The sequence below is a fragment of the Megascapheus bottae genome, chromosome 1 (assembly GCF_031878675.1).
Source record: "Megascapheus bottae isolate mThoBot1 chromosome 1, mThoBot2.hap1, whole genome shotgun sequence".
In the NCBI taxonomy this organism is placed as follows: Eukaryota; Metazoa; Chordata; class Mammalia; order Rodentia; family Geomyidae; genus Megascapheus; species Megascapheus bottae.
The window spans coordinates 77955353-77983332 of NC_143509.1; the positions used below are offsets into that span (position 1 = coordinate 77955353).

Genomic DNA, 27980 nt, shown 5'->3' on the forward strand with positions numbered 1-27980 from the left:
AAGACAGATAACAAACATGACCACAAGAAAAGGAAACAAAAGCAACAACAAAGAATACACCTCTTGTCTTCATTTTCTGGAATTCACTTCAATGAGTATTATTTTATATGCCCAGAGGCATATGGGCATTGCTCCTTTGTCTTTGATCCCACTGTGTGTGAATGCTTACAGTTCTGGTTAATTTATCATGTCTAGTGCATTGTAGAAGAATAAAGGCTTAATATCCATCCTCTTAGTCTTCAAAATCAGAAAGCTTGACTAAGTCTTTTGGGGCTGCTATAAAATTCAACAAACTTAAGGAAAAAGAAAATCCATTATAATTCTGGAGGCTGGCTTAATAACTAATATAATATCAAGGTCCCCGTAGATGTGAAGTCTGAGGAAGGCACCCTCTGTTAGCTGTATCCTTATGGATAGAAGGTCAAAGTAACTCTTGATGCCGTGTGTGTGTGTGTGTGTGTGTGTGTGTGTGTGTGTGCTTGGGCATGTGTGCTACTGCTGGGAATTGAACTCGGGGGACTGGTACACTGTACCTGAGCTCTTTTGCTCAAGGTTAGTGATTTATCACTTTGAGTTACAGCTCCACTTCAGGCTTCTTGGTCATTAGAGATAAGAAACTTATGTATTTTCCTGCCTAGGCTGGCTTTGAACTGTGATCCTCAAATCTCAGCTGCCTGAGTTCCTAGGCATGATCTATTGGTGCCCAGCTTTTAAGCTATTTTTTAAGAAGGGCACTACTCCCATTTATGTGAATCCTAGACTCAGTACTTTATCATTTCTAAGCCCACATCTTCATGCATCACACTGGAGATCAGGTTTCAGCATTAGAATGTAGAGAGAATACAATCTCCCATTCCACAGCAAACCTCCATGATGCCATGACTTTGATGATTCATTCATAGTTAAGTTGAGAAATAGACTATAAAAGCTAGTAGAAAATGTAGGTTAGACACTGCCTTTTAATGGGCAGGTACTGCCACACTTACAAACTTACACTTTTGAATCTCCAATGTCACCACGAGATTAGTTCCAAAGATTTTGCTCAGACTACATTGTTACTTACAGGGTGCCATAAATCACAATCTAACAAAATGTATCTGGACAACCTATTTTGGTTGGTAGATTTGAAATCCCAATTCAGTCACTTTTCTGAATTTCAAGAAGAATATCATGGACTAGAGTTCTCTCCCTGTCACTAGCCATACTCTCCTTGGTATGATCATTTGATCACAACCAATAAATTGCTAACTAATCAAAGTACCAATATTTGAATGTGTATAGATGTATTTGTGTATGTGTATAGATGTGTATAGATGCATATATAGATGTCTATGTGTATAGATGTATCAATATGAACTCAACTGTGGCTATACAACATTGTATTCATTTTAAAACATTGAACGAGAAAGAAACTGATGTACTTTTATAGGAATGAATGTCCTTACTAATTTGACATTCATGAGTGAACAGTATTTGCTTAACTCTTCACTACTGTATGAATCTTGAATTTTTGTGGTACATTATCTGACCTTTATTTTTAAAATGGTAGACACCATTGCATTACAGATTGCATTTAAATATTATTCACTAGATGTAGGAATAGAAAAACTGGATTATTCCACTTAGTATACCGATCCCTAAACTATGTCAGGAACAGCAGAGACTAATTTTAGTTAAGAAGGAGGTTCTTTGAGAAGTATGGCAGCTGATCATTTAGAGAGAGGAAATCTCTTCACAGCAGGCAGTCTGGTCAAACATTTGGATGTTTGATTTTGGAAATAAGCTTAGAGCAACCAAGTATACTCACATACAGAATCACTCATTAGCGTTTTAAAGAGTGCGATAAGGGAGTTTTTAATTAAATATAATAATCCTATTGGGGCACTGTATACAATGATAAATATTTTAATTACCATAAAAACATCTTTCTGACAAATCCTAATTCCATGTTACTAAAATACCAGAAACATATTTGTAATGTCTAAGTAATTTCTTAGGAAACAGGAGTGTCTGATTTGTTAATTCAAAAGAAATTAGCAAAAATTTTAAAAACAAACTTTAAAGGTTTACACAAGTTATAATATTCAATTTCTATATCTCTTCTAAGTATTCCTTCCACATCAAGTATCAAATTTCAATTAAACTTTAACAAACTAAATACTATGAAAACTGATTTACTAATTATCATTATTTTTCACCTTATCCTCAAGATACAGGCCAGGATTATATTAGCTTGGATACATTTGCAAATTTACAGGAAGAAAATGAACATCAGCAGACCTTTACTGATTTTCCAATAGCCTTTATGATGTACAATTGCAGTTTTAGTTGTAAAACTTGTGGTCTCTGTGCATACTAAAACTTTCCAAAACTATGTTTGTCTCAAATTCCTTCCTACTCTCCTCAGTATCACTTGACTAAGAAATGTAAACAGTTAGTTGCAATTAGTTGAATTAGTTACTTTATTCCCTATAAACAGGAATTTTGGATATCTAAGCCAAAAGCAACATGGGACAGAAGTAGACTACTGCCTAACGTTCTGTCTTTAGTTCCAGGCATAAGAAGAATTTTTGTCAAATATCTTTTCTGTTAGCCATGTATTTTAAAGCTATTCTCATTTTCAAGACTATCCAAACAGGGATATAAATCAGTACATATTTTTACAATTATGAATATTTTACATAATTGACCTTGGAATTTTAAGAATTGGAGCAGATTAATTTTTACATGCACCTTAAAAAATTTAGCACATTACAAAAGATAGTATTAAGTTGTTCCATTTTTGAACTGCGTGAGGAAAGCTTTAACTTCAACATATTTAGATTATTGTATTTTTCATTCTTTCTCCCAGTAGCTAAGAGGAAATTGTGAATAGTCTACAGAACATGAATTCTCAGGCATAGTTGTGTAGGCTGAAGTTTTTAACAGAAGAGAGACACAGCATTTTAGCAAATGAACAGAAAGATTTTAACTCATTCCCCAAACTGTAAAATAAATAAAAATCATTGGCCTTGTGTTATTGCTGACAAACTAATTTCATATAGATTCTTAAATTGTAATGTATTTTAAACACACTGTTAAAATTAAGTGATGATTCATCTTTATTACTTAATTGTGATAAATGCTGTAAATTGATTTATAATGGTAGTGTCATCAGCTATTAAACTACTCAAAATAATTGAACTGTATATAATGTATAGATACTAAAAATGTATAAATTTTAAAATATATATATGAATCATAAATATGAAATTGTTTTAAACAAGAGTAAACTGAGCTAAATAGTTGTGTGTATGGTTGAAAATTGTTTAAATATATTATATGTGAGTTGAATAAACTTTAATCTTTTTCCTCTGTGATATGATTTTTTTTATTTTCAGGCCTTTGAGGAAGAAAATTTGCATGAAACTATTATATAGCATTATAAAGTGTTACTGGAGTGTTTTGTCAAAATTTCTTTTGGAAATGAAAAATAATAAACCGAAAATAATTATTATTCACAGTGCACAGTCTGTATTTTTGTTTGAGAAGCATGCTTTTCAAGTTAAATTTTCTTCAAACCCCATCTAGCTAGTAGAAAATGAAGAGAGAAAAATGCTAGGGCAAAGTAAATTTGAAGATGAAGAAGTCTGGTAATCTACCTTTAAATAGAGTAGGATTTCCCTACCTGTTAGAAGAGCTCACATATTTCGTACATGAATTTAGGGACATATGTATATTCCTTACTTTCCTATGTCACAGAAGTTTATACTCTTGATTCTTTGTTAGCACTAGGAATAACTGATTGTCAGATTATTTTAGGCTTTAATGGGTTGTTTTAATCTATGAAATGGGATCTTGAAGAACAAGTCCTGTAAGACCAAACATTGTCCCCTAAACAATGAATAAAGGTTCCAAATGAGTACATATGGAATGAATATTGAATTGCATTCAATATAGAGAACTAAATATGTAGTCAGTTACATATAATCAATACAATATTTATATTATTTTGATTCAAGAAACATAAAACATACTATGTAAAGACAGGTTGGGAAGTGATTAACCTCTAGTTCTAGAAAAATGATGGGCTATGAAATCAGATGACAAAAAGAAATACAAGTGGGACCGAGAGTGTAGCCTGGTGGTGGAGTGCTCACCTGGTCTGTATGAAGCTCTGGGTTGGATTCCTTGGTACCACATACTCAGAAAATAACCCAAAGTAGTGCTGCAGCTCAAATGGCAGGGTGCTAGTCTTGGGTAAAAAGTGTCAAGGACAGTGTCTAGGCTCTGAGTTCAAGCCCAGGACTGGCAACAGCAACAACAACAATAAAGCAATACAAGTAAAATAAATAAAAAGTGATCATGTCCTTGCTACAAAACTGGCAATTACCACTTACAATAAAGGAAACAGGTAAGTCCCAAAGGAAATTTATGAGAAAAAAATTTTTGTAACACTTTACTTGAAAGTCAGCAAGTTTTTCATAATAAATTGAATATAGAAAATATCGCCCAATAATTTATTCAATTAACATCCATTAAATATATATTCAGAATCCCTTTCTAAATTCCCTAAGGCTAAATCAACTTTTGCAGAAGCATGTCTTAAAGTTAGTAAGTGTGGGCCACAAATTGATAACTACCAATGTCATTTAAAAAATGATAAATAGTATTGATGACAAGTGACCACAGGAATGACTGTTGCAAAATCTGGCAACTGAATGATTACTGTTGAACTGTTTTTGTGATTGTCAAATCTCAGATCAACACATATTTAATTCAGCTGGATGTTGGAGAAATTCAGTAAAGAGAAGAATTTATATTTGAAGATGCAAATATATAATTATAAAATAATTTGTGAATAGTGATGTTTAATAAAGCAGAATATAAGTTATTTGTAACATAAAATTTATTATATTTACATAATTTATACATAGATAAAAATCATCAAATATGTCATCTTCATCCAGTCATGACTGCTGTACTTTTAGAAATTGAACTTTAAAGACATTTGTATTCATATATATCTAACATATATAGCATCAAGTATGTATTTATATCCATATTCTACATCAAGTTCAATCACTATTTTGTATATTAAATCACATGTTTTTATGCTGTTGGCATTTGAAAATTTAGAATTACATTTCTGATTTCTGAAAGCCAGAAACCCAGAATTTCAAACATTAGGAAGTTTGTTTGCATTCAGCAAACTTTGGACATGCCATTCATTGCCATATAATTTTTCTCACATAAATTCTTCACTCCCACTTGGTACTAGTACATGGACTATAGTGAAACAACTCCTACTTAAGTCTTGTTGGATAGAAAAATATGCTAAAATCTTTAAGAGAAGAAGTTCAAGGTTTGCATGGAATGTTATGCTCTTTTTGTGATTTTTTCTGGAGTGAGATTAAATAAATATTCAGGTACTTTGTTTTCTGTAAGTACACTTGAGAAAGTAGACTTCTATAATGACAACTATAAGACTAATTAATTACTATAGTGATGAAATACAGAAGCAATCCTAATTAAACTTTCAGATCTCAATATGGTCGTAGGTTCCTTTAAAGTTAATGACATATTCATATCATTTGGTAAGTTTTTTTCTTCCATATTTTCAGTTACTTCTTGAAAAAATTAGTAGAGTAAGTACCATAAAATAATTATATTCCAGAAGAGTTAATACATTAAAAGAGACCACAATTAGAGTGGTGGAAAAAGTAGATATTGAGCGTACTTCATAGAGACTAAAATCTACTGAGTTCAAGTATTTCACAAATAATCTCTGTTAGATCAACATTATGACCCATACATTTGGACCCCATCATCTCTGTTCATCTCTGAAGGCTTTGAGATCTCTTAATAACCCCATACCTAATGTGGCATAATTGACACAGTTATTTCTCATTGGAAGGCAACTTTCCAATTCTAAGCTAAGGCTCAAGGCAGTTGACTGGGGGTTTGATTTTTCTTTAGTCACTTTCGTTTGAGTTTTAGGAAATTCTTCCATTTCCTCTCATCCTTGTCCAGCCCTCAGTCTGTGCTAATGGGAGTTCATGGGTTAATATTCCTCCTTTTCTCAAATCCTGACCACTTTAGAGACAATGGGTTGCCTCTTAAAAGAACGTTATACAAAAAGCCGGAAGTGGTGCGAGGCTCAAGTGGTAGAGTGCTAGCCTTGAGAAAGTCCAAGGACAGTGCTCAAGCCCTGAGCTCAAGCCCTGGCAAAAAAAAAAAAATGCTATAAACTATCTTATTCCAAATAGTCTCTGTTCTCTTCGAAAGGGGATTCTTAAAACGTTGTTGTTTGGTATGATCCATGTCGCCAGTTTTCAAGTTAGCAATCTCCATTTCTCTCATAACTAATAATTTTAATATGAATGAATAGACCCTAGATATTTTTTATTCAGAAATCATGTTTAACAAATCTTTTCCATCTCTGAACAAACCTTAATACTTGTTATATATAAGTATTCAATATCATAATAATTGGATCAAATGGATTCCATTGGACCCTTGGAAGGAAAGCACAGAATGATATATTCCCCATCCTTTACCTCAGAAAACCTTATAGAATTCAATTTAGCTCTGTGAGGAACAGGTTGCAGAACTCACAGAAGCCTGGTCTAGGATTGACAGTGAAGTGAAACACATCTCCGAATAAATCCTTCCTGTAAATTCACATGGTGAGTGAAAATTAGAGTCTAGAAGAATCAGAGAAAAAGGCAGATAAGCAAGTTCCCCCTGGGAGCCCCTCATTCACAGCAGAACAATAATACCTCATGTCCCACTGTCCAGCCGCCTTCACCAAAAAAGACACCTGTCACATAGGAATTGAGACAAATGGCTTCCACACAAACTTTTGTTTCTGACTTCCTCAATTCCCATTTACTACTCTCAAAATGTCTTTGTATTGCTACTTCACAATTACTATTTCAAAAGTTTTGTTTCATGGGTAAAGACAGCTTTTGGAAAGAAATGCAAGAATATTTGTACTAGTTTAACTACAGGTGGCCTACCTATGACAGGAAAATATTTTGTGCTTTTATTTAAGTATTTCATTGACTGAGGATTTACCAAATGGCTGGAGAAAAATCATACATGAGTAATCACATTTTTTTTAAAGTAAGGATTCTATTAGTTGCACACAAAATACTCAATTTTAGCTCAGGAGCTAAGAAAAGAAGTAGCAAAAACTTTAATGTGGCTTGCATTTAACAGTATGCCCTGACTTTTTCAAGGGAAAGATTTTTCTGAGAGGCTATGTCTCATTTTTACACTTCAGTTTAGCAATTTCTTAGTGTTTATCTAATTTGATTTAAACTTGTAGCAAAGTGAAATTTTAATGCTACCACACTATCCTCCTTTCTTCTCAGTTGATAACTTTCCATCTTTCTTTCTGAGAATATGACCTATTATTTATTCCACGCTAAGGATCTTCAGAAACTCTGTCTGCCTGAACACTAATTTGCATGTGTATATACGTATATATGCATATGTGTATGAATATACATATATACATATTTATATAAGTATAAATACATACTTATCTTCATTAACATGTTTTAATAGAAGAGAAGAACGTGGTTAAAAAGGGGCCATTCTTATTGACAGTTGAATTTGAATCATGATTTGTAATACTTGTATAAAATTAGTAATATTGTTTTATAACCATTACTCTGTTTCCACTATTGCAAAACAGGAGGAAATATTACTTTTTATATAAAACGATTAAATTTATGTAAACTTGACTGTGCTGGAGGTACTTGAGAAACTACTACCTTTTGCATGTTTTGTAAGTGGTTAGAAATTAAGTAAACAGAAGGAAGATGATCCAATTCTAATCATTGTGAGTAGGCCCGTGGGAATTCATGGAGTGCCTGAATTGGATAAGCAGAGAATGAAGGGTACATTTATGTTTTCTCTCCATAACCTAAGATAACTTTATTATTAGGCTAACCTAGAATATCAGAGCTGTTTGGTTTTCAGGACTCCAAACCAGCTTTCCTTGTTTTCTAAGCTGTAGACATCAGACAGTGGGAGTTTTGCCCCTAAAATCACATGAGACAATATTCATAATAAATCTCTTCACATATATTGAATACAATTATTTACTATGCAATGCAATTATAATTTATATATATTTAACTGGATTTAGACATGTAGATTAGTCATGACTAATAAAGTACCATATCATTAACTGATTAATTATTTATCTGCATTGAATGACAAAGGAAAACAAATTCTCCAGCACACAGAAGATACTTTAACAAACAAAATTTGTCTTCCATTTTCACTCTATTGTGTCTCCAAAAATGATATTATTATTCCAACTACCATCTATACTGGCTATTGTCATGAGATTGAATTCTATAAAACTTACAGTGTTGAGTCCTCTACTCAGTCTTCCTTTCTTAAATCTTATTTAAAAAACAAATCTAAAAGTGCCTATTTGGATAAGACCCAGGATAGACAATACGAAGAAAATGAATGTGGGCCATGCTTGGTTCATACCCTCAGGGAATTTAGAGTACAATAGAGAAGATTAAACGGGTATAAAATACCATTCTAAGACAAATTAGAGTAAAGGTGTTCCATAAAGAGATACAGATAACTAATAAAGTAGTGTTATGGGAGTTCTGAGGAGAGTACAATTACTTCCAACTGAGAAGAATTAGAGAAAAATTAATGTAAGTGCTTGCATTTAATGTAGGCCTTGAAAAAGGAAGACATTTGAATGCATAAATACAGAATATTTATATTTAGGTGAAGGTTATCACATTTTCAAAAAATTTCCTAGAGAATTGGAAACAGTTAAAATCTTCTTTGTAACTCAGAGTAGATTATGTTTATAGATTATTGTAAAGCTACTTATGAAGGAATTTAATGTCTAGTTTCTGAAATGTGACTTTTTCTGAGGATCACGGTAAATTACTGTTTAGAGCAGCTGAGTAACATGATCAAAACCATAAGTCAATATAATTAAGATTTCATCAATGTTTAGCAGAGATAGGTAAAAGTGGATCCTTCCCTTTGAAGGGTCACACAATCTGTAAAGCACAGTGGGAAGTACTAGAGACAGATTCTGAGGAGAGTGGGAGAGTGGCATCCTTTAAACTGCTGGGGAAATGAGATACCTGTCTGCTGAAACTGAACCAGAACAACCGCAAGAGAGAAAGATTAAACTAGGTAATGTGACAGAATTTTCTACACGTGCATACAAAATTAAATGGAATTATAAAGGTATAAGCATTAGAGAGCTCATACAGGATTATTAGGATCTGTATTCATAGTACAAAGTTGAAAGAAACTAGAGAGCAGGCAGGTATAGAACAGAGTTTAAGTGATGGCAGAACACCAGACTTACAGTGTTCTGCATAAGAATGAAGAAGCAAAGTGACTAGGAAAATGTGGTTGGGATAATTTAGATGAGAGATGCTATCTCAATGAAGAACGTATTGTGGAATGAAGACAGAAAGGATATTATGGAAATAAAAAGTATGAGCTGGTTGAATCAAGATGACATAGAACCTTACTACATATACATTTCCTAGACTATTATTCATTATCCAGCATATCGTTAACACTGAAATGTATCAAATTAATAAACAAAGCAAACACATTCCCCTTGCCCTCTGAGAGATCATATTTCTTGAGCAGGGCTAATTGAAAAAACAAAATGAAAATAAAATTCTGTATTGATCCTTTTTTATGACCATTTTCTGGTTAGGCTGAGGTTTGCTTCCAAAGCATGTTCATTTATCTATGCTCAGGAGTCACTTTCTATTTTTCTCAAACCTCATTTTATATTACTTGACATCTATTTATTCTTTATAAGCCTCTAGAACAGCTTATATTTTTGTTTAATTTTATTGTTTGTGAAACAATCTTTTCTGATTGTGACATTAATTAATAGCTCTACATTTTTTGCTTAAGTTGTTGTTAAGTTTGAAAGAGCTGCAATTTCCCTTTACTCTTTGATACACCTGGCCAGTCCATTCATGCAGTTGATTCTGGTTTTAATCTCTAGATGATTTACTCTTTCTTCTCCTGGATTTCAGTTCAATTATTTCTTATCTCTCATATAGATTGTTGTTAATTTGTTAGCTGATATATTTTCTTGTTAGCTTCACTTAGTTTTTCTGAGTCCTAGGCCAGATCATTTCATTCTGCTATAAAAAGCATAGACATTCCTTTATCTCTGCGCCCTTGTAAAATATCCATACAATTGGCAGCACCATACCTATAAAATGGAGAAAAACAAACACACCTATCTGACCAAGTGAAAAAGTTGAGTGGCCACTTGCTAGGAGATAAGCTTCTGTGTCTCTGGAAAGCAGGAGGCAGAGACACAGCTCAAGGAGACGAGGTCACTTGCCTTTGCTTTGTCCCAAGTTCTTTTCCACCTGCAGATAACTGGTGATACTGTAGTTGTGTGGAACCAAAGGGATTCAAGCTTAGATATTCCCTTAAATAGAAGAGCATGCCTTCTTGGTGTTTTTGTTTTCCAGAATTTATGACACAGAACTAAATACTAAGGAACAATGGAGCAGTAAGGTGAGTCAACATTTCCATGGTTGACAAATCTGTTGTTGCACACAGAGAGTGAGGCTGTTGTCCTTTAGGAGACCATGCCAGTCAGTAAGTACTGGCTAGGAATGGGTACATATTTTTAGGCTGAAGGCATATTGAATGATAATTTAGTCATTCTGGGTTTGAAAATCACTGAGCTGAAATTTTCCATGAATAGTTAATAGTACCACCCATAAATGATTGACAAAGCCAGTGAGTTGTGCTAATCATTGCACTATTCTGGATTTAAATGCCTGGTTGACTGGAACAGAGGAACACCAAAACCACTATCTCATTCTGCCTGACACAACTCCTAAAATGTTATCCCAAAATGGTAGTGTTGTAATGAACATACATATTTACCAATAAAATATTATATTGTGTTTTTCTTCTCACTTAAATGATTTATTTATATTGTTAATTATATGTCAGTATTCAAGTGAGGTCAATATGTCTAAGACAGGGTTGTGGGAAATGGTCATTCTTTCATGCACTATGCATTGTCTCCAAGTAAAACCTAAGAAAGCATCAAGATCCGCAGAGAGAAAAGAAGGCTCAGATATGGTCATTGGGTAAAATTCTAAATTAGCACTGTCAGTATTATCATTGATCTTGAGATTTCTTCAACACACTATCTAGGAGCATACCCAATATAAAGTCAGCAAATACACTTTATACACACATACACATGCAAACACACACATTCACACATGTAAGTATATACCTTTATTACTGACATTGTAAATATCACTTATTTAAGTTAGCTAAACCATGGTACCCTGACTTTTTCAAACACTAGTATAATTGTCATTGTGAAAGTACTTTCCAGATGAAATTAAAATTTAAATCAGTGGATGCCAAATCATATCACTTTGTACAAAATACGATGGTTTATACAGCTTGTCAGGAGACTTCATATTAAAAGATAATGATGGGCAGGGAGTTTGGCCAGAATGCATGAAGACCCAGATTCAATTCCTCTGTACCACACACACAGAAAAAAGCCGGAAGTGGTGCTGAGGCTCAAGTGGTAGAGCTCTAGCCTTGGGAAAGTCCAAGGACAGTGCTTAGCCCCTAAGCTCAAGCCAAGGCCTGGCAAAAAAGATAATGATATCCCTAGGGAAAAATATTGTGAATCCAGTCTAAATGTGGTAAGCATTTGTTTTTAGGTTTCCATCTTCCCAAATTATCCTGTAGATTTTATATTTTATAGTCCCCACTATTATCTCATATTACTGTATCTCTGTCTCTGTTGCTCTCTCCCTCTCTCCAACCATCTCTCATCTATTTGCTTCTCTGTCTCTGTTTCTGTCTCTGTTTCTCTGTCTCTGTCTCTCTCTCCACACACCCTCTTCCTAATATACATATATGTAATCTTACTATTACGCTAGGAAAGCTTGACCAATCTAAGCAAAAATGTAACTCAAAAAATGCTTTGTGAAACTACTCATAAAACTAAAAGCTATATTTTAAGAAAGAATATAGATACATAATTTATGGAAGATGAGTTATTACAGTTATTTTCTTTGTAGTTAGAAGCAAATATCTTGGGTTTGCCTACATTCTCTCACAATCTAAGGGGAATGCGGAGATTAAAATATATACCAAGATAAAGTCTTAGCTTGAGTTAATAAATATAACCCTGTCAAAGCAAACACAAATATTAACTTTTAGCACTAAAGAAATGTAGGCTTCATTCCTCGGGTATATCTATGCTTATGCTAGTAATTCTCCTGTGTGAGACAAGGGCTAAAATCTAGAACCTTTGCTTTCATTCATCTCAGACTGTGTACAAATTCATTTGCCAGATGTCAATCTGGTATTTTTTGCAAACACTCAATCACACATGTTAAATATCTTCTCTGCTTCCATTTCCAACACCACCACTGACACACATACACATATGTACACTTGTTATACAGTGTTCAGCGATATCCTCTTCCACCTTCCTTTCTGTATTTCTCATTATAGTGGTCATAAGACAATTTCTGGTTGTAGCTTTTGTGAGTGGAAGGAAAGAAAACAAAGAACACAACTATAAGCTGTGTGCAGGTGAGTGAAGTTAGGATGAGACAGTCTAAAATTTATATATAGACAATAAAAGCAGCTGGCTGGTACCAACTGCTGTAAAAAGGCAGCTGCTTTCTCTATAGTGCAGTGGAACAGAACACTGCGAGAAGCAGTTGTACGCCAAAATAGCTACTAGGATAATCCTCTATCACCTCAACAATTCTTTTGAGACAGAAAAATCACTGTTTCCTCCTTAGTCCAGGACACACACGACAAATTTCAATGGTTACTTCCCCCAAGTAGAATACATGTTCACCTTAAAAAATGAGCATATACATTTGAAGAATAAGACCCAGTTATATTTAGAAAGATGAGAGGGATTATCACATGTATTTTTTTTGAGAACTAGTGTGATCATCATTACTTTATGAGTAGAGTACTCTCACATATTCTTTTTAAGAAGCTTTCATGCCATTTTTCTGTAAATATGAGTCACTATGTCTTTTCTTTTATACTTAGGAACCTGTGAGATTACCATCCTTTTGTTCATTTACTTGAAATATTTCTTAGCATTAATTTTTACTTGAAAACCCCCAAATAAATAGCAATCTAACTGTTCCAGCAGCATAATGGTTGTCCTGCTGTGCTACATTTTAGAGTAACAAAGAGAGAATTATTAAGACATGTTGAAAAAGGCCAGCTCTCATATGGGCCCCACAATGGTGATTTTGTGAAATTCAAGTTATTATCACCTCTCCAGGCTCAGGGAATAGCAGGAAATGGGCATGGAAAAGAGTGACACAGGTCTGTGGAGGTGAGTGTTCAGAAAATGCTCATCTTTGCTCCAGGAATCCTTAAAGAGAGAATTTCATTAAGGAGAAGCAACCCCCTGGTATTCCATAGGCTAAACTGTGAAACATTTTTGAAAAGCATAAAATCCTTATTTATGGAAGGAATGTTTGAAATTTAAAAGATAAATGCCATTCCGAATACAGGCATGTTCTAGGTATCTAATATGTAATGGGTCACAGCTGTAATAACAGCCACTGAACCAGGGGCCTCTCTATATCATGTCATTAGTTGACTTGTTATAAGCCAATTTCCAAGCCGTTTTTTTTATAAGGGCCACTGGGGTAAAAAATAAATATATCATGTACTGAACATCTGTGGTTCTGTCACAAAGCACTACTCATATCAATTTTCAAGCCATATCTTAGGCTATATATAACCCCTTTAAAAATGGATCTTAACTGAAAATTTAGATTAGGCACTAAAACTCATTATTTCCATACAGCAAAGGAATGTTTGGACTATGTCTTGGGTAACTCAAATGCAGTCTTTTAAAAATTGTTTTTGTATCTTCTTTTAAATTGAAAACCAATATGCATTTACATAGATTCTGAAAATGAACATTTTATATATGATGTGGTCACAGAGGAAGAAAATAAAGCCAAATGCTCAAGTCAATAAATTAAGTTGCCACAACACTTCTTCAGGAAACATCCAGTCCTATGAGAGGGTATTTTTATCTTTTCACTGTTCAAATCTCATTGAAAAGGACCATAAGTAATGAATTAACTATTTGAAATAAGTAGGAAATTCTACCAGCCATAAAATATATTTGGGGAACATCTATAAATCTGAAATGAAATAATTAATGACAACAAACATGCATATAGTACTGAGAAATTTGAACTGCAGAGAGGGTAAAGGTGGATGGGAAGAATCTAGTTAGGAGGCATTTTCAACAATCCAGGCAAGTACACAGAGTGGTAGGGATCTGTTAGCAGTAGTCTGATTATCTTTTGTATTTTAACAATCTATCTTACAGAACAGGTAGCTCAGGTAAAAGATATGAGACTTAGGTCAGAGAACTTCAACAGCTTTAATTTAAATGGCAAGAGGAGGTGATCTAACGAGAAGTGGGATGGCCCATGAATATTCATGCTGTATAAACAATTGCTCTCAGGAGGTGGTATTAATGGTATATTCCTCATACAACTCCAAGATTTCCCTTCATAGTTGGTACGAGGCTCTTAGGTTTTACATCGAAAAGATTTTCTACACCATTAGCCATAGAGTTTTGGTGAGTGATATTACATTCCTATTTAATGCTCTATTAGTGTTGTAAACATTGTATTTAACTTCCCTTCATCCATCTAAGTTAGATAAATGACAATAGTTAATCACAGTTCTCAAAACAAATTTCTTCCATCACTAAATTTGATAACCTATGTTATAATGAATTTGAGTTTTAAGTAGTATGTATAAAATGTTCATCATGGTGTATAAATACCATATACTCAACACTTAGTAGCTTCTTTCAGTTGATAAAATTCTGCTTTTGTTACTCAACAGTTTCTTAGATTACTAGAACAATTCAAATTCATAATCATGTCCATACAAAATCATATGCATAATACCTAATGCTCAAAAGTTAGGCATCTACTAGCAGAAGAGAAATGTTTATTAGCTATGTACCTTTTTATCTATCTTTGCAACAGTCTAACAGTCTATCTATGTTTATATGCATGCTATTTATATGGGATTTTATCATTCTATAATCATTTTTCTCCTATCCTTAGAAATAGGAAAAAAAGGATGACACTATTATATGTAGTTTGTTATTTTCTGTGTATTCAAGGTAAGTCTATTTCATGGAGGGGCTTCATTGAGTTGCTAGTGTTTGTTGAAATCTTTTGGCAGGTGGCCCTGCCTGCATTTCCATGGCCAAATCAATCAATTTCATGCTAGGTTCTTAAACCTTTTAAGATCTCCTAGCTTGAGAGCTTTTTAAGGTAGACACCACATCTTAATCATCATGTGGCCCACAGTACATTCAGTATAGTGGTTGGCTCATACTCAGTGAATGCTCAAGAGACACAAATAAATCAAATGTGTTATGTATTGCCAAAGAAAACCAGGAGTTTAAATTTGCTTTTATCTTTGAAAGATCATTTATTGCTTAATGTTCTACATGTTCGTTAAAGGCTGATCAATAAGTAAGCATATGTAACTTATAGCTAAGGACAGCAGGCGAGAAATGAGAGAGAACAAAGACAGAATGATATTGTCCAAGAAGCTTTGTATTCCTAACCTGACTTGGGAATTGTAAGCCATTTATATCATTATGTAATAATGACAATAAAACAAAACAACTGTAAAAAAAGAATATGTATTATAATCAACAAAAATAAGTAGGCATATAAAATACTTCTGTGTGTTTTGTACTAATCTGAACAATCTTTGTATAGTCTAAAGTTCATGTATCAAATTTTAGTTAAAATTGTTATAAAGAGAGGTTGTCTCCTCTCAGAGCTGTTACACTTTAAAATTTTAGGACCTTATTCATTCTAGAACTTTTTTTGAAAATTTTTGATTAAATGTGCACATGAGCATCAAAATACCTAGCATATACAGAGATACGTGAAACTTGGTTGAAAACTTTGTTTTTCTTTCCACTTGTTTTACTTTAGGATTTATCAGACATCTATCTTCTGTATAAATAATTAGAATTGAGGAACGTGGCTTGGGATGGGAAAACAAGATTGCTGAGATTCCTTTACAAAAATTTTCAGTAATTAAAAGTTCAAATAATCTATTTTTAATTTTACCAGGTCAATTCAAATCAAGAACAAAGTACACTCCATTCTAAGACATAGTCATTAAAATAAAACAGCAATGTGTCTGATGCCAACTATTGAAACAATTTCAAAATGATGCACCTATTTTTTTTTTCTGTAGCCCTGTCCTTTTGTTTTTCTTAAACTTTACAGATGTCTTTTGATTTTCCCTTTATAAATATTATCTCAGGAGTATATATTTTCTGTGAGTGACTTTTTTCTCAAGGTTACCTCAGTGTTGGCCTTAAGTCAACACACATACACACACACACACACACACACACACACACACACACACACACACACACACACGTGTGGTTGGGAGGGAGGAATGAAGGAAACAGGAAATGTAGGTGGGTCATCATCAGTGACAAACATCTAGACACACAGCTCAGGCTGAGCATGAAGCGAATCCCTGCCTAGAAATAAACCGAAGCTAAAGAGAGAAAGAGGAGTAGTTCGGGGCCGGGAGTTTGACCTAGTGGTAGAGAGCTTGCTTAGCATGCACGAAGACCTTGGTACCACATACATGGAAAAAAGCCGGAAGTGGTGCTAAGGCTCAAGTGGTAGAGCTCTAGCCTTGAGAAAGTCCAAGGACAGTGCTCAGGCCCTGAGCTAAGACCCAGTACTGGCAAAAAAAAAAAAAAAAAAAAGGAGTAGTTCAAGTGGTAGAGTACCTGGCTATTCTATGAGAAGATTTGGATTGAATTTGAGGTAAAGGAAGAAGAAAGACAAGGCGGAGGGTGGGAAAGGGGAGAGAGAAGGAAAAAAGGATGGAAGAGGATAGAGAGGGGGCAGAGAAAAGGTCTTCTGAAGGCATACTCTTGAAGGGTTTTTTTTGGATTGTGGCCTCAGTCTTTTCTCTGTTTCCCTGCTCAATATATGACTTCTCCCTCTGACATGCTGCATCCATGATATATGACCTCACCGTAGGCCCAAACTTGTAAGACTCCATGATCTTGGATTTGAAACTCCAGGATTGCAAGACAAAGTGAATTTATTGTTTCTAAAACTTACAAGAAGCCTATGTCAAGATTTTCGTAACATTGATACAAATCTGACCAATACACATGTATAAAAGAGAACCATCCTGCTTAAAAACATGATTCGTTGTCCATTGTAGTTATGGACAAGGCACTTTTTCTGAGGTTTTTGTAATGATTAACTAATATAATTATTCAAATGACGTGCAAGTGTTAATCAATGACATTATGCAAGTGTTAGTCATATCAAGAGTCACAGGTCGATTATGCTAAGACGGAAAAAGGAGGTAAATGAGTTTCCTATTCTTTAGCTTTAACACTGATGGTTGTGAATGTTGTAGAATTTCAAAGCTTCTGTCCCTGAAGGGAGATAGCTCCTTGTTCTTGTAATTTACATACATATTACAATTTTTTTGCAAATGAATATAAAGTTGCATGAGAATGCCATGTCTAGCATTTTCCAATTTGAAAAGATACAAATCAGTATTGAATGACTATTTCTTGATTGCTATATGCTACAGCTAAAAATCATATTTCTCACTGTAGCTGGTTATTAGTATTATTTTTCTTGTGAATACAGTTTAGTAGCAACCATCAACTATATACCTCCAGACACAAAGTTTCTCCATTCATCAGAATTGTATTAAAGATCAGAAATGAAGACTATGGGAAGCTCCCAGCTGTTTCTATTAGCACATGTGCCATGTTGTTATGGTTTTATGCTCATCTACAGGTTCTGAATAGCTGTCAGGATAATATATAATTTTGCTTCTATTGGGCTTATTGCTCATCCTGTAGATGTGTAGCTTGCCTCCATATCAGGATGTGATGGCTGAAAGGCATCATTAATGTGTTAAATGGCATGGAGTGCTTCTGAGCCACTGTGACATATTATTTCAGAATGATATCTCCAGATGCGGAGGTACCTATGCAGAAGAAACAGGTATCTGTCTCAATTTCAACTTCAGACACCAGGGCCTCTGTAGCATGCATGTTCCTTTTGAGTTCCTGAGCTGGACTCATTTGATTACAAAAAGAAAAAAATATAATGCTAACATTGCAAGTGTTAGCATTTGCTAATCATAGAAGGAAACAAAGAGGGAAGAATAGAAGGCAAGGTACATTAGTAAAGTCTTCACTAATTTGGTAGGTGATTTTTCTTTATGTTTTTATTTTGTGAGGAACTAAATTATTGCTACAAAATTCTTTCCTTTGTATCATGGAAAGTATATAGAGATTCTCTAGAGTCTAATTTACTTGAGTATAATTTCACAGCAAATACCATCTTTTGATAAGCAACTTCCTCAGAAAGTTGAAAGCCCAGCTGTCTTTGACTCAAAGTAATCATCTGTGAGATGTATGTAGCCTGCCTCTAAGTTCCCAGATGAAAATAAGGTAGATAGGGAAAGCATATTTTGTAATATTTAAGCACAAAACTGAGAAATAACCTTATCTTTGAATAATAATGATGGTGATGATGATGATGATGATGACGATGAGGAGGAGGAGGAGGAGGAGGAGGAGGAGGAGGAGGAGGAGGAGGATATTAACAAGCAGCTTCTTTAGTTTTGAATTTTAGCTTTGGGGTTCATTTTTAAAAGTAGGTATTTATTTAAGATTTAGTAAATTTTACTTATTTTTCACTAATGTCTGATGTTATTTTGTTCCATGAAGGAACACAGGCCACAGAGCATAAGTGAAAAAAATTTCTAAAAAGGAAATAAAACTTCATCTGAAATCCTGTGAATTGGTTATTAATGTTGTGTTCATATATTAGATAAAATAACTTTTATTAAAATATTTCTTAAACTTGTAAGTTATTGACTGATTAAAATCCATGAGTAGCAAAGTTCTGAGTTATAGTCCCAGGAAAACAATCTTATTTTTTAATTAAAAAATATATAAAATTCTAGTTAAATTCTTTTATGTGCTAGGTAGCAATTTTTGGCTCGAAAAAAAACGAAGAGTGTTTCTATCACAAAATTAAAAGGTGGTAGCACGGATTTCTCCTAAAGGTTAGGATAGGAAAATCTCCATTATTTTGATTCATGCCTTTGTGTAAGTTAATGGGGTTTCAGTAGAAAATGAAATTTAATAACTTACTTTTTGCTTTGAATAAGAACAATTTCTGCAGAATAACAAGACAAAATATGCAGAATGATAAAAATTCCCTCAACATATTCCTTAAAAGACTTAACACAGAGCTTCACTATAATCCAGCAATCCCACTCCTGGGTATTTACCTAAATGTCCAGAAACAAGGACATACTAAAGCTACTAGCACAACCATGTTTACTGGAGTTTTATTTACCACAGCTAAGATATGGAACCAACCCAGATATCCCTCAGTAGATGAATGGATCAAGAAGAGGTGGTATTTATACACAATGGAATTCTATGCTGCCATCAGAAAGAATGACATCCCCCCATTTGTAAGAAAATGGAAAGATTTGGAAAAATCATAATAAGTGAAGTAAGCCAGACCCAAAGACATACAGGCACCATGGTTACCCTCATTTGTAATAATTAGTATAGGTTTAGGATTCTTCTGGCAGAGGATCACAATAGCTAAAAATCTATCTATCTATCAATCTATCAATCTATCTATCTATCTATCTATCTATCTATCATCTATCTATCTGGTTATCTAGGTTGAACTTCAAGATATGGAAACCAATGGTCTATCATTGTGATTGCTGTTCTCAATGTACTATATGAAGTTACTCCTTTTTCTCTTTTCCCCCTTATGGTTTATCTCATGTTGTTACTGTATTTGACATTGGTACCTATTATAGTTTATATACATTTATTTGTTTATTTGAAATAGGGAAGGGGAGGGAAAAACCAAGATGATTGGAAGGGGGTGAGAGGAAGGAAGGTGGGAGAAAAACATGGGAAAGGGTAACAATGTTTAAGAAGTAATGTACCCACTACTTGACAAATGTAACTGTAACTCCTCTATACATTACTCTGACAATAAAATACAATTAAAAAATTCCTGTCACATATCAGGCACTGCTAAGGGCTTATAATTGTGAATTGATCTTCTTCCCTTCATATTTTGTATCTGATCTTATTGCACAGAAATGTATTCATTCATCAGTATAAATTAGAACTCTATCAGAGATACTTGCTGAAGGCAAACAGATGCTAATTTGTTTGGAACATACGGATTGTGGTGAGATAATTTACAAAGGTTGGAAAATAACTGAAGATAAAATCTCTGTGTGAAAACTGTAATTGTTCTGAATTCAGTATATCTGTTGAGAATATGTAAGACTTTCATATACATGGAAATTTTTACTGAACTGTTTAGGAGTAAGAAGATATAAAACCTACACTGTACAGGAGGCCACATTTAAGATGGCATGGTGACAAGAAATACCAACGTCAATGTGAACTGAATAAGTGAGTTAAAGCTGGGAAATGAGCCAGATATAACAGATAGGAAAGCCAAAACTCAAGATCTTTTCACCAATAGAAAATTTAAACTGTGCTGCAAGGAAGAGATAATCAGTAGATTCTACAAAATAGAAAATAACCAATAAAATGTAGTCTAAGAAGAGATTCTGCCCCATGTGAGTGTGATCCAGTGTCTCCTAAGCTGTATAACTTTTGGCCCTATCTCTCCTCTATAAGTGGTCTAATAAATCTTTATTTCTACCGTCCTTCTTTCTTAGTAAATTACCTTTATTTTATTTTACTTTATTTTATATTATTGTCAAGGTGATGTATAGAAGGGTTAGAGTTATGTTCATATGGTAGTGAGTACATTACTTCTTGAACATTGTTACCACTTCCCATGTTTTTCTCTCTTTCCTTTCCCCCACTCCCTCCCAAGTGGTAAAGTTTGTTTCCAACAAATTGTCTTGTGAATATCACTGTTACATTGGATTCACTCTTTTAATGTAATATGTAAATTTATTTCTTAACTTTTTCTTTTTTTACCTTATATTTTATCCCCTTGGCAAATTCTTTTTTATTACTTTTTATTTGGGGTGATATATAGAGAGGTTACAGTTAACATTTGTCAGATAATGAGTATGTTACTTCTGGAACATTGATACCCCTCCCTTAGTAAATTCTTTAACAGATCTAGACCTCAGCCCCAAATCCCCAATCACATGATGTGAGAGACCAATAAATAAGTAATGTGTTATTAACAACAGAAAAGGATAGGGGGAAGAATGATAAGACATGGTAATTGCTAATTTTAGAAAAATCAGAAGGTATACAAGTCATATATTATTTTATAGTATTTGACACATAAACAAATAAAATTTATTATAGAAAACTATACAAATACATTCAGAAGTAAAAAGGTCAGTTTACTCTTGGAAATTGCTGAGGTTGGAATAGTGTTTATAGAGGTTGGAAGAAGGATAAATTAGAGTTCAAAAATGTACAAAATATGTTTCCTTACAGCAAAAATTTTAAGGAGGAGAGATCATGAAAAAACAAAGTGCTGGTTTGATATGGAATGATATATATATTTCTAAAAGCCTGAGAATAAAGAAAGACTTCTTTTATCTAAATGTAAACTGAGAGAAACATGATGGCCTTTACCTAAGTTTCAAGCCAAAGTTTATCTTATTGCAGAATTCCAAGACAAAACATTTCTGGGACTGGTAGTACTTTAACATCAACAATCAGGGTAATCAAAAATTCAAGTAGAAAAGGACTCAAATAGCTAAAAATTTATTTTTGATTGAATTTATGACTCATACATTTTAAAATAAGAGCCGGAACTCACAGACTAGGAATATCTCTGAGATTTCGTTTGTTTATTTGATTTGCTGTTTTTGTTCTGTTTTGTTTTGGCTCAAGACTGGCACTCTATCACTTGAGCCACAGCTCCATTCTAGATCTTCTGGTGTAGTTTAACATTTTCATGGGCTTTCCTGGTCAGGCTGGCTTCAAACTGTGATCATCAGATATCTTGAGTTTCTTGAGTTTCTAAGATAACAGGCATGAGCCACTGGGACCCTGTGTTTTTGAGAATTTTTAATTCCCACAACATGAAGACACTATATGGATCAAAACCATTGAAAAGAAAAATCAGCAAATGTGACTACATTTCAATGTAAACAATACAGAATAGATAATTCAAATGCCTCCTTCTAAGTTATTAAAGTGCAGTGGTAGGCAAGAAGAAAACAGGCCAATTAACGAAGAAAATAATAAAAAGAGGATTGAGGGAGAGTATATTTTTACTTTTGGATGTTTGGACTTTCTATTAATCATTAATTCACTCAATAAATATTTGAGTAATAACAAGAACACTTTGTCCTAAATATTGCAAATACAAATGTGAACATTTGGACATCTGCCAGGCCCTTATGAAATTTAGTCTTCCTAACAATGGCATTTGGTTTAAAATAAAGAACCAAATAAGGAATTATTACTGGCTCTTGGAAAAGAAGAAATCATGCCAGCAAGTAAAAGGAATATGAATGAAAGAACACAATGAGAACCAAAGATCATGTAAAAATTGAAGGTTTGATTGAATATTAAATAAATATTAGAGATCTTGAAGGGTCAGTCATTTACAAAGGTCACATGCTATTCTCTCTGTATGTTTTTGTACTAGCTGCTATCATTAAATTATTTGTATCTTTCTTGAGGACAAAGAAAAACTCATGACAAAGACAGAAATCAGGAGACAGAATGCTTATTAAGAATGTTAGAAGGGAGGGAGATATGCTTGAGAAAGCATTCTTTTATAATGGTAGAGAGTTGAGGACACATGGGAGAAACTAGATGTAAAGAAAATGGACATAACATTTTCTTTTCACTCTTATATTTCATTGTCTTGAAAACCTGGTAATTCAATGGATATAAGAAAGTAAAGGAAGAGATGAAGTCTCAGGAAGGTTGGAAATGATTAGGAGAATCTCTTGCAGAATGTTCCTAAGAAGCCAGGAGAGCAACCTTAGAAAAGGATGAAGTCTAGGGAAGGATGGGAATGATAAGAATCTCTTGCAGAATGTTCCTTATTCTAGTTGGCTTAACCAAGCAAGACTATGTTCTGTCTCCTAAGCTGAATTACTCTTCTTAGCTCCAAACCATGAGTCAATCACAGAATGGCAGAAAGAACAGAATGTGGAGATGGCAGTGAAGCTATAATGGGGAACTACTCAAAACCTCAGCCTCTCAATGAAATATTAGAAGAGCTTCTGGGATCATCACGTTTTCCAGAAGTAACTTAGGAGCAGAGACAAACCTAGAAATGCCACCACTCTGTTCTCTTCTCTATATTCTGAGATCCTTCCTACAAACCTAGAAATGCCACCACTCTGTTCTCTTCTCTATATTCTGAGATCCTTCCTACTACAAGACATTCGAAAAAAGTGGATTTCATAATGAAGGTGGATTACACCTGAAACTGAAACCTATTCTAAGAAAGAAAATGTAGTTAGTTACAAGAGCTGTACCTTTAAGGATTTTGTTTTGCAATTTATAATTATTCCTTTATCTCTGACTCATGGAATAAACAGACACGATCTCTATATGGAAGCCATGCTTTTTGTTTCATTGACATACTTGGGTTACCATGGAAAGCTGAGAACTAATATCTGAATTTACCACATAATTCTTTACAATTTAGAAGGCACCTTATCAAGTGGGCATCACAAAGCTTTTACAGTGTAATACAGAGAAGAATCAGTGAACTCAGTCTCACAAACTAAATTAAAAGGACACTTTCACATTTGCCTGTTATTTCCCTGTCAGAGATAAAGACACTAGAAGGAATTTAAACACCATGGTAGTCTATCTATCAAGACTACATAGCCTTCTAGTGGTAGGATATTTTTATTTTTTTGATACTGTTTTTAGGCTGTCAGTTCATTAACCTTCATGAGAACAAGAATAAAGCAAAACAAAGAAACAGCCCCAATAGAAATGGCATTGCTTGAAATTGTACAGTGTTCAAAAAGTAAACTACCCACTACATGACAATTGTAACTATAACCCTTTACACATTACCTGACAATAAAATACAATTTAAAAACATGTGCTTAGATAGTTTACCCTAGAGATGTGAAAATGGAAGGAAGATTTTTATCTCTCCAAGCATTTAAAATGATACAGATACCCTGAAATAAATCCATCCAACACCTAGTGGCACACATTGTAGACAAATTTGTGATTATTTTTTAAATGAGTATAGGGTTAGGAATAGTAACTGAGATCCTCTCTGCTGAATCTGTCATCCAGAGCAATTTGCAGGTCAGAGGGCCAAAGCATCAACTCCTTTTATTTTTTAAGGTCTTGCCCTGCACTTGGCTACCACTTTACCTAGATTCATTCACTATATCTATATGGATCTATTAGTTTCCTGATGAATGCATTGCCTGAAAGTCAGAAAGCAGAAATAAGCCAGAAATAAGATAGGTATAAAATAGGGAATAAAAATAGGAAATGAAGGGGTTTTGCTTGTTTTTATATGGTTTTGTTAAGAGATAATTATAACACAGATTGATGCTTTCATCTTATACAAGGTAGTAAATCAGCTTAGATTATAAAGATTCAGGAAAACAATTTACCACATCATTACAACTTCATAGAATTCCTGTGTGCAATGGAGATGCTCATCCATAATCATACAATAGATAGCAACAGCATTAAGGTGTTCATGAAATTATTTTTTCTCACAGAAGGCATTTAAATCAACCTGATACATAATTTTAAATATCATTAGTTACAAAGGTTAAATATCATTTACTGAAGCAAAAAAAAGAGCATATGCTGTCGGGACTGGGATCTGGTTTCAAGTCAGGCAATACGAATCAGTAAATAAGATTAATGACTCAGCGCTACTTCATTGAAGTCACACCTTCTGCACAAATAAGATAATGTAAAATAATGTGGTTGTCATCATTATATGGATGAGAAGCAAGGCAAGAACAAGATGTGGAAATAAACTTAGAATCTGAAAAATATGATATAAATACACAGATGTTTTATATCTATATATCTATATACTTGTACTGATGTGTTTCTATATATATGTGTGTGTTTATATGTAAATATGCACATGAATGTCTACATATACATGATTATATGTACATACAGAAGAAAATAGATTTTGACAGGGCTTATATGGAAAACATTTGTCATTAACCTGGCAGCAATAGAAGTCTCTCAAAGGAGGGGGATGTTTGTACAGTACTCTAATAATTGCACTTGTGCTAGGATTTACTTTCTTGGTTTCTGCATTATGGCAAGGTTGAAGGCAGACATGAAATACTGAGTTTAAGGCACCACATAGCAAATTTGAGAAATTAACCAGTATAGATGCCTTTTTATTCTGATCAGAAGGATATGCTAGAACTAATAGTGCCAGAGCATTTTAAAAATTAACTCAGGAGTTACCCTAATGCATTCGAATTCACATTGAATGCATCAGCCTTGGAAAACACATCTCATCTCGTGTATCCAGGGGAGGTGTGTTTACCTTCCTGAGCCAGCAAAGGAACTAAAACAACTGTGACAGAGTCAGCTACTATTTGGCTGCTATTAGACCTCTTCCAGCTAATAGGAGACTTCAACAACCCCTGCTTTCCAGATATCACCATATCTTCATATCCTCAGAGCAATGGGTGATTCCCATTGAAAGCATATGAACTTCCATTACTTAAACTAAATCCAGCCATAAGCATATTAAGTTCTTCATAATTTGAAAATGTAACTCTGTAACTTCTTATCTCAGAACCCTATGTATTTAAGAACTTCTGCTGGGAATTAATGTGAATAATCTGGTTTTTAAATAACATAATATACAGATATGTATGTGTATATTTATGAGAAAAAATATATAAATATACTATATATATGAGGATAAGCTCTATCTATCTATCTGTCTGTCTATCTATCTATCTATCTATCTATATCAGTTTAAGTCACATCTTCTCCAGAAATAAAGTTTATCTGACTAAAATATAATAAAAGAATGTGGTTGTCATCCCTAAGTGAGAACACAGAATATATAGATAGATAGTTTATTCTCATCTGAATAATTTATTAATTCAGCATGGTACAACTGACTAAACATAATAGTAGGAAAAGTTAAAAGTTCATTTGAATATTTTCTCTATACCATTTTTTCACATGCTAGCTGTCCAAACCATTGCTTAGTTGGATATAGCCCACAGGAACTAGAAACATCCGAAAAGGTGTACTCACCAGCCTGATTGGTTGTGATGCTCACTGCAGCAAACTGTCTTGGTGGGGAGCTGAGTGTTGAGACTCCATTAATAGCATCAATCTCAAAAGTATAGTTCGTGTGTGCCAGGAGGTCTGTCACTGTCACCGTGGTGTTGGTAAGTCCAAACTGTCGAGGGAGGAAGCGAACATTTGGGCTGCATGGCTCACACTCCTTCATATTCCACCCACACTTCTTACATATGATGTTGAAAGTAACATCTTTCCGGCCTCCTGTGTCCAGAGGCCAGCTCCAGTCCAAGATAACAGAGGTCTCGTTTATATTAGAGATAACATTTCTCGGTGCAGATGGAGGTCCTGCAAAGTAGTTCAACAAAGATTAATGAGCTTCACTTCTACTTTCCACTACAAGGGCAAGAGATAATTTATAATGAACTGAAAGAGGTAAATAACCATCTTGTCATGATTATCTACTTTTAATTCATCCTTAGAGGATCCATGAGATTACAGACTCATGCATTCAAGAGCTCTGTCCTCCCTGCAGTATGAATGGGGGAGTTTAGAGTCAAGGTTGACATTCCCATTGTCCAACAAAGGAACCCACCACTAAATTCAATGCCTATGGGAATAGTTAAGAAAACTTTGATATTGCTTTTATAAATCTTAGTCGTTTTCTCCCTGTGACCTATGACCAATAGATAGTAAGAGGGAATAGAAATGTGAAAGCATAAATTCACTGCCTATAACTACTCCTCTCCTGTCAGATGTAATGCAAGATCCTGAAAGAAGATAGAGAAAACTTTTCTCTTTCACAAAGTTGCATTGCAGGAAGTGCTTCTAAACACCAGTTTATTTTGTGCGATCCATGTGGCATTTGGAATGAGCAAAGCATGAAGAGGGAAGCAGAGAAAGCTTTCATTGTACACAAATAAGGATAGGAAATGGAAAAATGCTTTCAACATCTACACACACAGAAACAAAAGAGGAAAAATGAAAGCAAAACAAAACAATGCTAACAAAAATCCAGCATAGGAAAAAGAAGATAAACCAAACCAAATATGGAAGCATGGGTTGCGGCAGAACTACTCACGGGTACAAGCCATGGATGGAGGGTCTTTGTCTGCTCGGAAGTAATTATTCTCACACCTGCAGTGCACTGAACCATCTTCATAGGTGGAACTGTGTGGTGGACACTTGGCACATTTCGTATTACCATCCAAAGCCTTGTAGAAGCCTGGTTGACAAGCTAAAAACCAAAGGGTATCGTTAAGTTTCTGCAGATAATTTAGGGACTGCATTACACAGATTACAGGAGGAATGCCTTATGAATCAAAATCAGTTTGTTTTCTCTCAGAATTTACAGAAGCAAATAATATGACCAACTATCATTTCAATTTGTACCAAATGTTAAGGAACCCCTCTACATACACAATATTTAGGTTATTTTGGCACTAGACTATGATGAAATTTCCAGCTTGTGTTTTCACAGCTTTGCTTGGCATTGGACTATTTGTGGAGAAAATAAAGAGAAATCATGTCTCCTTGCAGTCATTCCCTTTTTAAAACATGATGCAATGTGTATGTTCTCTACCCTGCAGTGAGCAGTATATTGTTTATTGATTTGTTTCTTAGCAGCTCTGTGAGT

General features: G+C 34.1%; 1 protein-coding gene across 3 annotated transcripts in view; it reads right to left on the bottom strand.

Annotated features, from left to right (window-relative positions):
• The window catches only part of Epha3 (EPH receptor A3), a 295261-nt gene that overhangs the window by 88617 nt on the left and 178664 nt on the right, over positions 1–27980 (bottom strand). For all 3 annotated transcript variants that reach the window (XM_090347706.1, XM_090347698.1, XM_090347716.1), the window contains exons 4-5: positions 27426–27581; positions 26357–26692 (exon numbers count right to left, since the gene is read on the bottom strand). In XM_090347706.1, coding sequence (XP_090203832.1) covers positions 26357–26692; positions 27426–27581 — 492 coding nt within the window. The remainder of the gene's footprint in view (positions 1–26356; positions 26693–27425; positions 27582–27980) is intronic.